The 15458-nt window shown below is 42.2% G+C and overlaps 1 protein-coding gene across 1 annotated transcript in view; it reads left to right on the top strand.

Annotated features, from left to right (window-relative positions):
- Positions 1–15458, top strand: part of fam135b (family with sequence similarity 135 member B) — a 66084-nt gene that overhangs the window by 37812 nt on the left and 12814 nt on the right. The window contains exons 8-13 of the mRNA XM_036145562.1: positions 4853–5012; positions 7539–7588; positions 8397–8552; positions 13117–13190; positions 13276–13430; positions 13506–15420. Of these exons, the coding sequence (XP_036001455.1) occupies positions 4853–5012; positions 7539–7588; positions 8397–8552; positions 13117–13190; positions 13276–13430; positions 13506–15420 (2510 nt within the window). The remainder of the gene's footprint in view (positions 1–4852; positions 5013–7538; positions 7589–8396; positions 8553–13116; positions 13191–13275; positions 13431–13505; positions 15421–15458) is intronic.

Here is a 15458-nt window from a genome sequence, read left to right as displayed (position 1 = left end):
GTGACGTTAACATACACTCATATTCTGACTTGAGAAGGTGGTTCTGCTTTAGTTTGTGATGGCCGTCTGAAACTGATGACGGCTCTCAATGGAAAGCACGCAGTAGTGTGTTAGGTTTCTGTGAAATTCAGTTTTCAGACACAGCCTTAACTATAGCAATAATAGAGTTCAGTTACCCAAACAAGAGAAAACAAGGAAATTAGAAATGAATAGCCTCTTTTCTAATGGTTGTTTGTCCTGTCTGTCTCTGTGTTGCCCTGAGATAGACTGGTGACCTGTCCAGGGTGTACCCCGCCTCTCGGCCATTGACAGCTGGAGATAGGCACCAGCACCCTTCGCGACCCCACAAGGGATAGACGTGTTAGAAAATGGATGGATGGATAGCCTCTTTTTTTTAACCTGTATAGTGGGCTGTCTTTTTAATAGTTAATAGCTTGTTGTATAGTTAGCCAGCAGCATACATACAACAAGCTGCCCTGCTAGTTGCAGAAGGAAGTCACCGCCTGGCCTTGTTGACGCTTCCCTGTTATCAGTATATTTTATTAGCTTTGCGGCTGCTTTCGCAGAAATGGTCCCAGTTTTTGTGTGTCACTAAACGTGGTGCCATGACACTCTCTTTAAAGGCCAACGCAGGTCAGCTTGGGCTCCATGCGACATCAGCGCCACATCACAGTCATGGCGCCCGCAAATGAATGAAAATGCAGGAAATCCTGCAGTTGCAGTCAGTTATGCTGTTCTCTCTAATGTCAGCAGCAAATGGGTGTGCCTACTCCACAAGAGTGCAGATACCAACAGCTCATTGACGGCACATAGACAAACCAATTTAGGACACAACTGAGAGCTTTGAAAACTCAGTTTTATTAATCTTCTAAAGTTGCAGCCCCCTTTCTAATGACGCCCTGGGCAGCTACCCACATTGCCCATATCAGAAATCACCACAGTGGTTAGTGTCATACAAATATATTTAATATCCCTTCAGCTTTCTTTCAATATGTCAGCTGTATAACTAGATTTTTTTCTAACTTCTGGTTTAGCTATAGAGTTAATATATAAATCGGTGTTTTTAAGGGGCCATGACAAGTTTGGGGGTATAATAGAAAATGTTGTGAACTGATTAGGCCGTGTGAATGTCAAGAGTTGGTACCAAAGGATCTGCTCATGGGTGGTGAGCTTTGTTTCTTTGTTCAAAAACGGTCAGATCAAAAACGGTTTATCTTTCTACGTAGGCTATTTTCTTTTCTCGCCTCTCCCTCCTCTCCCCAGATGATACATTAGCCGGCTAATTTAATGGTGAGTCGGGCTAGTGGCGCATGTCTAACTACTTCACTTGAGCAGAGGATGGCTACTAAAAAGAGGAGCTGTTATGGCCGAGGGTGCTCAAAAAAACGAATGGAAGTTTCCAAGAACTCCCGGAGGATATGAGTATCAGAGTGGCTGAAGTTAATTTATGGGGAAGTACCACACAATCATAACCTGAGCTGGAACCGCGTTGAAGTTAGTTTTAGGTTGGATATTGGATATTTGCGCTCGGCCGGCGATGGCCTGCTGTTTGAGCCGATACAGGGAGGCTGATCTGGGGCTGCTGCTCTCTGCTCGCTCGCCGCTGAAGCCGGGGAGCGCGAATATCCAATATCCGACAAAAAAAAACTATTTCACCGCGGTGCTTCCCCGGTTTTCTAAATAATGTTGTAGCCAATCAGAGAGAGGTCAATTAGGTAGAGCTGCATATCATTACTGTACCCAACCCTCTCACTGAAGACGGAGATCTGGCCTGCAAACACAACAACCTACAAAAACGTTACTTAAATTTTTAATGAAATTCTATGGAGAATTTTCAACTTTCAAATGCAGCAATATCAACTACATGAAATAGTTCATACAGTGATGTCATGGCTCATTTAACAAGTCAGTTGTATGGTTAGCTTCATGTAAAGTTGCATGTACTTTTCATCATTTAAACAGTTTAGGTAGGCATCTTTGTATGGCTTTTGCTGGGCTTTCTTGGACAGAGATTACCGTAATTTCACTGATTGAGACTGCTTTTAGGTCACAAGTGACACATAGTGTGAACAGATACTTAAACAGGTACTCCAAAAATAACTGCTATTTCTAAACGTTTTGGTTTATTTTCACTGCTTATCTAGGTATATGTCAATTTTGCTGAATGAGGCCTTATCAACGGCTTTGTTGGTTACTACGGTAATGGTCCTCTCATCATTATTCTGCCCTTTCTGAGTTTTCCCTTAATTTTGCTCTAAAGAGAAGCTGAATTTAGAAAGCGAGAACATGTAGGAAGTCTGGGGTTTTATGTGAACACATATTGTATTTTTTTTGTATCTTGCACATTCTCTAATTATGCCAAAGTACAGTTGTAAAGCTACAGGTTGCATTTTTTCCTGTGCGGACGTCACAGCCTGCGCTATAAATCTTAATGAGCTCCAGAACCCCCGACTGTCACCTCCTGGTTTTTACCCCCACCCCCAGCTGGGCACTTTAATAAGCTCTGGTTAAGCCTCACTGGGGGGTTTCGTTTGATCAAAGTAATGGCTCCTGCTCACAAGCGCCACGTACGACATACCTGCAGGGGTAATGTGTTCAGAACTTCAGCTCCTCCCTGAACTTTATTTATTTAGAGCTGTTTTACCTGCAGCTACGTTTTTTTTTTTTTTTTTAATCACTTTCCCTCTTAACTCCGTCCTTTAATTATTTCCGGCTCCTTCTGGAAGAAACAATGATGTCTTTCAGATTTCTTGAAGATGAAACCATGTTCTTACCAACATCAGAATTTCAACAGCTATTTAGTTACATTAAATAATTTTAATGATAGTGCTCAAAACACGTCACTAAAAGCTATGTTTCTTGCATCAAATGTACTTGGCAATGGCAGGGTTCAGTGCATGAACAATTCATGTTATGATAGTAAACTGTGTGGCACAACTGGTAGCACTGTTGCTTTGCAGGTCCTGGGTTCAAATCCTGGCCTGGGGTACCTGTCCGGGTACTTTGTCTTCGTCCCACAGTCCAAAAACAGGACTGTTTGGTTAATGGGTCTCTTAAAATCACCCTTAGGTGTGTGTGTGTGTGTGTGTGTGTGTGTGTTGTTAAATGTTGTTTGTCCTGAGTGTCCCTGTGATGGACTGGGGACCTGTCCAGGGTGTACCTCTTACCCAATGACTGCTGCAGGTAGGTATTAATAAACAGGTATATATGAAAGGGGATGGATGGATAGTAAACTAAAAGAATCCAAAAACTGAAATGTCAGATCTGTGGAGCATAATCACTAGTTCATCCATACAAAAATAGCTATTTTTCTCATTCTCAAACTGATCCCAACAGGCAGCTATAAAGCTACAGAGAAATATTGAAGTAGACATACAGATGTTCCTTCCTGGTTTGGGTGTAATACGCAGCATGAATTACAGAGCACACGTGCATGATGACAGGGCCGGTGACTTTACTTGCTCGGAGGCAAATTAGTGTACATCCTCAGTCAGTCAGTCAGTCAGTCAGTCAGTCAGGCATTACACGGCTCCCAGAGCTGAGCCGCAGCGGCGCTGTTAAAACATCACAGCCTTGTGAGGAACTCCATAAAGGCTGGACACTGACTGTAGTGGTGTCAAACCTAAGGAAGATCCAGCACCTGTCAATTCACGTCCTTTGAGCTTTCTCCCATTTTTTAACACTAGAACCACAAACTTAATTTTTTTAATTACAATTTCACATTACAGGTAAACAAAAAGCTGCACATAATTATGAAACGAAAGAACAACCATAGTTTCTAAAGGAAAATTCAAAAAGTGTGGCAGGGATTTGTATTCAGCCTCCTTGAACCACTTTTCGCTGCGGTAACCACTTTCCAAATCTTTGGCGTACGTCCCTACATCTAGAGACTGAAACTTTTGCCCGTTACTCTTTGGAAAATATTTCAAGAGCAATGACATTGGAAGGGAAGCAGCAAAAGCAACAAATGTTTCACTTTAGGGACTGTGTGGTTAGTTTTTGAATACAAATGCATGCCTCACTTTTGAGGTTTTAATAGGTAAAAAAAAAATGTCTGCAAACTATGGTATAGTTATTGAGACGCTGCGGGGAGCCGTCTTCAGAGCCGCTGCAGGGGCAGGGTCAGTCACATTAAATCTCAGTGAGGTGCATTATGTTTTATGTTCCTAACATGATGATTGGGCATGGAAGCGTTTGCAAGGCTCTGCAAATGAAAGAAACAATTACGCCCTCCAGGCTCTGATGCCTCCAAACTCCTTGTCATGGTGTAAATTGCTCTGGTGAAGCGCACAAAACAGTTTCCTTGCTCTGTTAGACCGCCATCTAGTGGGGGCAGGGTCGACACTACAGCTCATTAAAGGAAGGCCATGAGAGCCGGGCAGGTCTTCAGATCGTTGTGTATTTCTCTCCTGGTTATACTTTTCTCTTAAAAAACAAACTTCTCGCCTTGAGCTGAATATCTTACGAACGTATGTGCTCATTACCAGCTCTGCGCTCTGCTCCACACTCACCATTAATTCTCAGCCCTTTAACAAGCAGTGACTTCCAGTTGTTGTGCATGCAACCTTTTAAAAGCAATAAAAGGAAGTCTCTGAGGAGATGTGCCACACAAAAATGTATCGATCTGCCTCTACAGCGCACTGCGTTTAGGGCTCATTTGTTTCTCCAGTGGTCCAAATGGTTAATGTGACTGTGCTCCTGCTGAAACGAGATTGTTTTTACTGCTAGTGCGAGATGCTGGCAGAGCTGCTGCAAGCGGAGCCTGTAAAGTTCAAGATCTGTGAACGTGTCTGTCATTAAGAGCCGAAACGCTCTCCAGCTCCCGTTTCCTGTCCTGTCTTTGTACCTGCAGGGAAGCTTTTATGTGGCCAGTGAAAACTGCTTGCAGAGAGCTCATACGTGGCACCGGAGGCTCTGTCGCCTCCTGCTGGCAGCGCACCGAGGCCTGCACACCTACTGCAGCACGCTGACGCAGGAGATCCCACAGCTCCAGCCAGTTGCATTGGAATCAGGTGATGCCTCGTCTCTCGTCAGATGTTTTGAAGGAAATCTTGCTATCCAGGCAGTTTCATTGCTGATTCAGATAAGAAATTCCTTTTAAGATAATAAACAGGCAGTTTTGAAGTAAAACTTCAATTTTAACCCAATCAAATTGGGTTAAAATTCATGTAAACGTAACCTAAAAAAATATTTATTCATTCATTAATCATTTATAGTTGCATAGTGAAGAAAATGTTGTTTGTTTTAAGAACTTGAATTTTAAACACCGTTATTATTGACTTACTACGTGCTATGACAACTACTTGGCGGTTCCCAGATTTATTTGGTTTTTGCTTGTTTTTGTCACGTTTGCATGTTTGGGATTGTCAAACACGTTTTATTGTCAGGCCAAGATAACCTGAGCGAATATAGTTTAGAGGAGTAAGCCACTCCAAAACCTTCATCTTTACAGCATGACCCGAACGTGTTTGAGCTGAAGGATGCAAACTGATGACCGGACATTTTCCTTCAGTGAAAGTCTTGGAAAGGTTGCCCACTGGTCCAGGTTTTCTCCATCTGTGGCTGTTAGCTCTCACTGTGGTTCACTGTAGTCCCAAACCCTTAGGACCGGCTTTGATTCTCTTCCCAGATCGATAGATGATAACGATTTTGTTTCTCAACTCTTCATGAATGTCTTTGGGTCAGGGCGTCCTCTGTTGCTTTAGTGATGTTCAAGGCCTTCTTTAGGTTGGCAGACAGGTCATATTTAAGTTATTTCTTGATTTTAAATAGTTCTGATCTCTTCACTATGTATGTGCTATGCAGAAAGTCCTAAAAACGAGGAAAAGCCTTAGGAAGACAAAGATAAAACGTTTTACTTTTTTACGGTAGATACAAAAAAACACTTTTTAATTGCTTTTTTTCAGAGCAAGTTTACTTGCTATCACCTACAAACCGAAACAATAACTACTGAATGAGCCAAGTGTAAAGAAAAGGAGGCCGACAAGCTAGCCACTATGTCTTAACATTATTCATCGTTCCGTGCTCCTGACTAAATAGACCCACAAATCTACTTGATCATCATGGTCTCAGGCTCTATTGGTTTCTTTCATTTTAAAGGACTAGATTGTTAATAATTATTTGTTATGGTTAAATGTTTTACTATCTTTACGTCACTAATTTCAAGAGTATTGAAGAATCAAAATAGACAAAACTAAACAATCTAGGTAAAGATAAAAAAAAAACATTCAAATTCATAAGAATGTGCTGAACAGTGCACTTGTTAATCTGAATTATATAAATGACCTAAGTGAATGCAGAGTACAGCGAAACTTTGCATAAACTTTAGTCCTTCACTACGCTAACTTGGAGTTCTATAGTAAAAATCTATTTCTCACTATTTGCCAGTAGAAAATAGGTCCCATGCACATCCTGTTTTATGAAAGTGGTTATATTGGAGAGGCTGCAAGGTTCTGGGTTCCAATCCCACAGACTGCCACTCTGGCTCCCTAAGGAAGATGCTTAGCCTCAGAATGCTCCCCGGGCGCCGTAGAGTGACCGCTCACTGCTCCCTAAGTGAGGGGTTAAATACAGAGGACACATTTAATTGGAATATATGTTGCAATTACAAACAAAGATGACTACTATCATTAGAGCATGTACCTGTGAGCACAAGTCAGGCCCCCCCCCACCACCATCAAGTAAGATATAAAACAAGATGCTAACATTTCTGAGTTTTATCCATATGTAGAAAATGTGAATTAAAAACTGATTTTGTCGTTTAGTCTGTGAATGTACAGTGCATTGGTAAAGTATTTCACACCTCCCAAACTTTTCTCCGTTGTTTCATCAACTCATTTTCTGTTGTGCCACTAAGTAGTAATTCACATCTGCGTTTTCCCTTCTCAGTCACACTAATTGCGTCTAAACTCCTTTCAACCATGAACATGATGTTGAATTCACATCACATGTTTTACCCTGATTATTGTTGCTAGATTGCTCTGGTAAAACCTTTTTTAGTGTAGTACATAAGTTGTTACATCATAAGTGAAGAGAAAAGGTATGGGCTGTGTAGTGTCTGTAGTAAAACATAACTCAAAGTAAATGTTAAATACATTGTAAATGTTTCTTGTTTTTTACTGATTTATTTAGTAAAACATTTTTGGGGTGTGTGCCCTGGTGTGAATCATAAATATGGCTTGATTATTAATGATACCATGTTATAAAAGTGTCACACGTTGGATAGTTGTTCAGGGACCTTCACGTTTAGAGAACATACAGAGAGGAGAAGAGAAGAACAATCTGAAGCAGCGCAGAGAAAAGGCAGAATCGGGAAAATTCAAATGACTAAAAAACAATTATGAACTTCGATGGAATTTAAACCAAAAGTAAAGATGTTTTAAACAGGCTGTATTACTATGGCATGTGGAGTGATTTGGCTTCTATTGTTGTAATCGAATCACTCTCCTTAGAGAATCGTTGAGTAAATCTGTCTTTCTTCTTGGTAAACGGAGTAATGATCTTTGCACTAAGCTCTGCAAATATCTTCTGTTGCACAGAGGAGCTGCCTGTTGAAGAAATTCTAAATCAGCTCTCCATAGAGTTACAGGTAAGTCCATACACATAAAAACATCCACATTTTTAAACATATTTACATTGGACAGTACTTAGAACTTAGTCTTAAAATTGCATCATCTTACCAGGAATGCCACCATCTCCTTAGCCGTCATGTAGGTTTTACTATTTATACACCGAGACTCCATGTCTCAATCAGATTTACCCATGAGAATGAAGTTGAAAGAAAATGTATTATGCTGTGTGTTCTGTTGTGTAGTCTTGGACTAATGTTGAACATGAATCACTAGAATTTATTTTTATTGTTTCATCCTACATGAGTGTCTCATTTAATGAGTTTAAATCTGATCAAATGCTTTCAATTGTAATTCCAAGTACAATGAAAGCAGATATTCAAAGATGTACAATATTTGTGTCTCTGCCAGGATTCTGGCTATGAATGTAGGAGGCGAAGTTGATTGGAAAGCTGGATATTTCCAGCTGGAAGGTGGAAAAAAGTTACTTTCATTCCCCACAAACCAGAACCTATTACTAAAGCTGACCTTTTTTTTAAAGCCACAGGACCCGCAATTTAGTTTACTTATATTTTGTTACTTGAGATACCTATGTATGCTTTCAGGCACATAAAGAGCTGTATTTTACATCAGGCTCACTTTGACCTAATGAGCAGCTGCTGAAAAACAGCACAATGTTCCCAGCACGCTTGATCAAAGGAAATACAGCAGGGGTAGGTGTGAGCTGAGCAGCAAATAAGCAGCTCCTAAAATAGAGTCGTCCAAGCTGTATCACCAGTGGACTTCCTGCACGTTCTGTTTCAGTTTGGATGAATGTATGTTTCTCAGCTGCAGGAAGGCCATGAGAAGGTAGCCGAGCAGATCAGCAGGGACGTGAGCCAGCTCTGTTCCCAGCTGGCTGCTTTATGGAGCCGTTTCCTGGAGACCGCTGTGCTCAACCCCTACATCCTGTCCTACCTGGCCCAGGAGCATCACACACTTAGGGTGAGTCTCAAGCAAAAAAAAATCTATCAGAATCATCTTTATAGGCCATGATTGTGTTGCAAAGAGCAACCTTGATTATAATCATTTAGGATGATTTTGCTGAGTTAATGTGTGCTTTAGTACTACTTAATGAAAAGGAGCTATTTAAAACAGAAATGTCAGGCTTCAAATGTTAAATGGCCTGCACCCGTATAGTGCTTTTTCAAGTCCTGAGGACCACAAAGTTCTTGACACTACATTTAGTTATTCACCCATTCACTCTCTGATGGTGGTGAGCTACATTGTAGCCACAGCTGCCCTGGTGGAGACTCACAGAAGTGAGGCGGCCGTACAGTAGAAGCCACCGGGCCCTCTGACGACTGACAACAGGCAATGCAGGTGAAGTGTCTTGCCCAAGGACACAACGACTGAGCTAGTCGGAGTGGAGCTTGAAGCTGGCAACCCACCGGTTACAGGGCAGACTCACCACTATTGCCCCAAGTACATTAATTTCAAAGCACTCCGTGCTTGGTTGGGCTCTTTTTGCATGAATTATTCCAAAAATGCGCCCATGAGAATTTGATGAGCCTTTGGTTCTGCTGAGGTGTGATGGCAGTGTGGGCCAGTACCATGACCTGATGGAATATGACATCAGTAAAGATAAAGCTGGTCAGCAGAAGGAACCATGAAGTTCTCCATTTCCTGGTAGATGGCTGCATTGAATGTGGACTTTAGACAACACAGTGGACCAACACCAGCAGATTACATGGTAAACAGACTAAATGGACTGATTTATGTAGGGCTTTTCTAGTCATAGTCACAGTTCAGAGCACTTTATACTATAGCCACAGTCACCTAATCGTACTCGCTAACACGCACACACTCATACACCAATATGCAGATCGGTGCCTTGCATTGGCCACATCAACATGTGACTGGAGGAAGCTGGAATCAAACCCATAATCTTCTAATTGCAAGACGATTACCCACTGCAACAGTCACCCCACACCATCACTGACTGTGGAAACTTCACACTAGAATTCACGCAACATGGATTCCAGATGAAATACAAACTTTACTTTTATCTGAAAGGAAGACAGTGGACATCTGAGCAACAGTCCCGTTTTTGTTCTCCTTAGTCCAAGTAAGACATTTCTTACATGGTCTTTGGTTCAGGGTTAGCATGGCATGAGGAAAAGTGACCTTTCTTGCCTACATCAGGAGTCAAGAGTCTCTATGTGACCATAATGTGACACCAGTTAAGAGTTCCCACATAACACACTGACACAAATCAAAATATAATGTTCAAATAGTTGAATGCACAGACAACACTCCCTCCCTAAAGTTCTTAGCATCTGATTATATTTAAATATTCAAGCCACAAAAACAGCTAGCAGTCACTTTACAGAATGATGTAAATCCCTGTGCAGTTCCATGAATGTACCAAGCAAACACTCCCTGAGGTTGAAAAGTGTGCGAGTCGTCATTTATGTAGGATTCGTCTGTGTGTGTCACAACTCATTGTGACACTATGAGTTTCCTCTATTTACATTTTTCACAATGTTCAAATTTTCTGAGACACTGAATCTGGGGCTTTCATTATCTGTAATTATAATACATAAAGACTTGAAATAGGTTACTCTATGCGTAATGAATCTATATAATATTTGGTGTCACTTTCTAATATGAACATTCGCTTTTTTTTAGATGCACCTGTACTGTCAGTGATACAGTTGACTGACATAAGTCAGTTATATAGAATCTCTGCCTGCTGTGTTGAAAAGTATTTTTAAAAAACAACTAGGACTTATAAAAGATTAGAAAGTCAAGTTAGTTGTTAACAAGGTTTGGCCTGAAATCAGGGATTTAAGTAGTTTACTACTACTAACCACTACTAGTACTACTAGTAGTACTTTCATAAACTAAAAGGTATGGTGTGTTAAAAAAGCGCTGATGCTATAACCTATCGGGAAAAAAGCACAGGAGTCAAATGCTTATAAAAAAGATAACATTAATTGATAAAATAGATACATTTTCATGCTTAATGTCTTAAATTCAGACATAAATTCAACGCATTGAAATGTGTTGACACCACATGAACTCTCTTGATAATGTAACTACCTTTAGTAATATTAATTATGGTTCTTATGCAATGTACTACAATTTGTCACAGTCTTCCCCCTTAAGTCTAAGGTAAAAAACATTTGTGTGCTCAAGAAATAAAAACAATCTTTTGTTTCAAATTTAAAATGAATGAAGCCTTAGAGTTTTACGAGCACCATTACTGCTTTCTATCTTGTGAAAAGTTGCAACAGCTTGAAAGATATCATTCCCAAGTTTTTATGGAGCATGACAATTATGAAATTGTAGTTACGGGAAAACATTCGCCATGTTTTAGAGTCCATTATAGTGTATTTATACCCATGACACAAAAATTGGAATATTATTCATATAAATGAATACATGAACAAAACTTGAAATTGCTTTATTAAAACATTTCCCTGGCTGCACTGCTGTAGGGTAGATGTGAGAGGAACACTAATTCATAGAATTGCCGGATATGTTTGGGTGTGAAACCATTTTTGGTCAGCAGGGGGACCTGTGAGGCTTTTTCTTGCCAGCAATAATGAAGGTCAACAGATGCACTGGCTTCAGCTGTGTTTAGCTCATAATCATCATCAATCAAAGTAAATGTGCCTCAGCTAATTCATGTGCAGTGTTTTTAAAATGTGCTTTGAGACCGTTCCTGTGAAGTGTGAAAATGAACACTGTCAAAAAGGTAGGCACAGGACAATATGAGATCATGATGGTTTCATAACATTAAAGAGAAATACCACAGCCTCATAATATTACAGCATTAAAAATCAGAATCTAAAAAAAGGATTTCAACAATTACTAGAGATGTCCCAATCAGGTTTATTGGCCCGATACTGGTCCTGTACTGTATCCCAGTCCAGTCCTTCATTAAAAGTGTGACGTAGAATAAACTAAGCTGATGATACATCATTTCACAAATTTTCTATCCCGCACAATTTTAAAGCCAGCAAATGTTTTAGAAGGATAAAAACATGATTAAACGTGCAATAACACGGTTGCTGAAACTAATCCTGTTTTTTTAAGCACCTTTCAATCCAGTTTCAGAGTTTACCCTCTTTGTTAGGATTTCACCTGCATGCCACATTTTGCTTTGATTAATATTAGCCCCCTCTAACTTGAAACGGTTCGCTAAATCTCTCGGTCCTCTTCAGACGACCTGCTTGAACATATTCTAAGGGTTTGGGTTTGGGATTTGGAACCATTTGGCATTTCGTCTACCTCGATGAAAACCCTTCTTCTGTCTGAAAAAAAGTAACCCCAGGGCATGATGGGTCACACTAAAACACATTTTAGAAGATCTTAGCCAGACCCGGATGTCTTCATTGGAAGAAAATAATTATGTTTCACAGCCTTAGTCCGTAGTACAGAAACATGTAGGAAAGAAATTCTGTCACTTAGAGAACATAAGCATTTCTTGACAGAAATTCCTGTAATTCTTTCAGGGTTACTGTCGGCCTATGGGCAGCATCACTGCCAAGCCTCTGTCTTGTCTTTTCAAGTGTTTGGGGAAAACCTCCAGTTTTCGTAATGCCAGAGTTTTCCAGACTTCCTAAAGATCATTTGAGCTCAGTGTTCAAATTTGAACACTGAGTTGACCAAATGGTTGGATAACTAGTCATCAAGACAACAAGTGAAGCCATAGGTTTCAGGGATCCTGGATCCAAAGCAGACTAAAGCCCTGCAGGGTGATATTGTGTAATCTTATTATGGGGTCATTGTGGATATACTTGAGGCTTCAAAGGTTCATTGATTCTGTTGCAGTGCAGTACCCTTTACATGTCTGATATACATTACGTGTGAGATGCAGCGCACACGCGGCAGAATTTATTTTGAAAGTGTGGTATAATGTAAAATAAAAAAAGTTATATATGATTTAAAGTTGTTCTTTAAATCATATATAACAGAGAGCCGTCCTTTGCTGTAATAAAGCTTCAACTACGCCAGTTTCTGGCTTATTGGAAATTCCGAGAACAGCCTGGGCCCGGTAGTGTAAACCCACCCGAGCAGGCTAATATGGTTTCCAAAATCATTTCTATCTGATCGCTGGACTGTATAATAAGGACGCTGTATGTTCTTCACCGCAGAGTAGCTCTCAGGACTTGATTAGGCTGCGCTGTTTTGTCTCATTTATCTGAAAATAATGAACATGTTTGCCTCCGTATTAAATTACCCCAAGAGGATACTGTCATGCCTCTTCTCTCCGGGAGAGTTAGGGTTTTAATTAACACTTATTTTCTAATTACTGTCAAAGGAAATACACAAAAAACTGTGTTCCTGGTGATCTGGATGTCATGCTCACTTATTGTTAGGGCTGGTGCATTTCTAATTAGAGAAAGTGTTGATTTGCTCTGTTGCACCAACTGTCAAGGCATGATTTCTTTTAAGCTTTGTTTTCTATTTTAACCACCCCTTTGCTAATGACAGAAAATGGGAGATGGAGGTGAAAATGTTTTCCTTTTTTTTCCCCCCTTGTGTTTGGAAATGCCAGGTGAGAAGGTTCTCAGAGGCATATTTCTTCACCGAACACCCAAAAGAGATCTGCCTGACATTTCAAGAAGAACTGTAAGTCTCTGTCCTCTCACGAAGTTACCTCTTTAAGTGGAAAAAAAAGTGTTACAGTTCTGCTTCTATTTTTGTCCTTATTCAGAATCAACAGACACGGCAAGATAGCGGCAGAAGTGCGGAGCTCAGACTATTTGACCAAAATGCCTCCTTTACCCGTCGAGTGCCTGGACATCGATGGAGACTGGAACATCCTGCCCATCATCTTTGAGGACCGATATGCGGAGCCTCAGCAGACAGGTAACGCAGGTCCTACAGACGTAAGCAAGCGCTGTCACCGATTCACTCATCGCTAAACTTTGCTTGCTCTCCCAGAAACGGTATCAATACTTGAAACGACCCAAGACAAAGTCGGCTCGCAATCACCCGCCAACAGTCTTGCCCAGAAGATTCTTCATAGCAGCCAGGAAGCCAAATCACCAGCATTATCCCGGCACTCCTTGGATGGCGAAGAATGCACGGACCTGCCTGGACATGTCCCAATCATAGCGGGTCAGAGTCAAAAGGAAGTAACGGGCACCCGGAATCTTAACCAGACAGAATGTGGACCGGGGAACTCTGTGATTGAGGGCCAGACATTGAAGGAACCGGCAGAAAGTCGTGGCATTGAAGATAAACACTTTGATCCGGACCCATATGCTGGAGAGACAGCTCTTGTTCTTTCCTCTAATAAGGACCTCCTTACTGATTGCACCAGCGGCGGCGAAGAGTCTCCTGTTCTCAGCGGGAAAGAAAATGGCCCCGTACCTTTTGGCGACAGTGCGCTTAGAACAACGGTAGAGCAAGAAAACACTGAAGAGGACAGTGACGTAGCTATGCCTTTAAACCACTCCATGGATGATGACAGCGAAGATGTTCCCCTCCACAGCCTACTGACCTCCAGTGTGAGTCCTGCTCTACCGTTCTTTCCCGGGGAGCTCAGAAAGGAAATGACTCATGGTAGAGGCTTAGTGAGCTCGAAGATCATGAAGCGCTCGTCGTCTGTGATCTCAGACTCAGGGATTGAGAGCGAGCCCAGCTCGGTGGCATGGCCTGTGGAGGCTGTTCTCCGAGGACGGCCTTCTCTAGATTTTTCGAGTGAGCGGGAGATCCCGAAGCAAGTGGTGCTGGACCACCCGGTCCATCGCAGCTGCCTGGAAGGCCTGCGGATGGAGAGCAATGGCAGCCTTCCGAGTGGAGGCATCCAGGCCTCTCTCACCTCAATTAGCTCCCTGCCCTACGAGGAGGACCAGCAACAAAGGAAGCTCAGCAAGCTCACCAAGTCCGTGTCTGCGCCGCAAATAAGTAGCCCAGAGGACGCGGAGGACTATCGTGTTCCGATCAGCCTGGAAAAGGACAGGAAGAGTTCAGTGCAGCAGCAGCATTTGTGCACTTTAAACTCTGAAATGGAGTCAGAGCAATCTGAGTTGTCTGCGCTAAGCCCAAATACCGACCACACCGATGGGAGCGAGGGCTCTGAAAATTCAAACTCTCAGCAGGATGTGTCAGAGACCTGCCGAAACAAGTCAGCGCTAAACGGTGGGTCTGACGTGTTACTTTCCCAAAAGTCTGCAGCGAGGCTTTTTGTACAGGCAGCCGTTGCCGTCGGAAGCCAGAGGGATGCAAACAACCATCAAACACACATGAGCGGAGGGAGCACTTCAGTGGAAGATGTGCATCTCTTTGAACTGGAAGTCGCTCCCTGTAGCTGTGGAAACAAACCATGTGTGTGTAAAAGTGCAGCGGAGCAGGACAGCGGTGGCTGCGAAGATGATTGCCAGAGTTTCCGTCAGAGTGAGCAGGGAGGCGTTGAGGACAGAGGTCTGGATCCCTCACAGATGCCCCTGAAGTTGTCACGGTCCAGCGACCTCACCAACAGCACCACCGTCAGACCGAGTGAACTCACAGGGCTGAGGGCCATGGACATCACATCACCTTCTAACCTCAGTGGAGCATCAACGAGTGATAAAGACCCTTTGGACTCCCAGACTAAGCCCTCAAGAATTCCTAACTCCGGGCTGGCTTTTGTGAATAAGAAGATGGCGGAGGTGGTAAACATGTCAGTGTCCTGCGCCCCGACTTGTCTGCCGTTCTCTTCTGCCCTACGAGACTCTCCCTCCATCAGCGGGATATCTGCTCGGCAGGCTTCCTCGCCCATCACCCATCAGCCTCTGGGCTCCTTCGGCATCATCTCCTCATCGTCGCTCAGCCCCTTAACCATGGACGAGGAGACCAATGAGCGGATGCTAAAGTGAGTTTTCATCTTTTCCAAACTTACTGGGAGAAGTT

Source organism: Fundulus heteroclitus, chromosome 13 (genome assembly GCF_011125445.2).
Source record: "Fundulus heteroclitus isolate FHET01 chromosome 13, MU-UCD_Fhet_4.1, whole genome shotgun sequence".
NCBI classification, from domain to species: domain Eukaryota; kingdom Metazoa; phylum Chordata; class Actinopteri; order Cyprinodontiformes; family Fundulidae; genus Fundulus; species Fundulus heteroclitus.
Note: the sequence above shows the minus strand (reverse complement) of the source record. Positions and strands in the feature narration are given on the sequence as shown.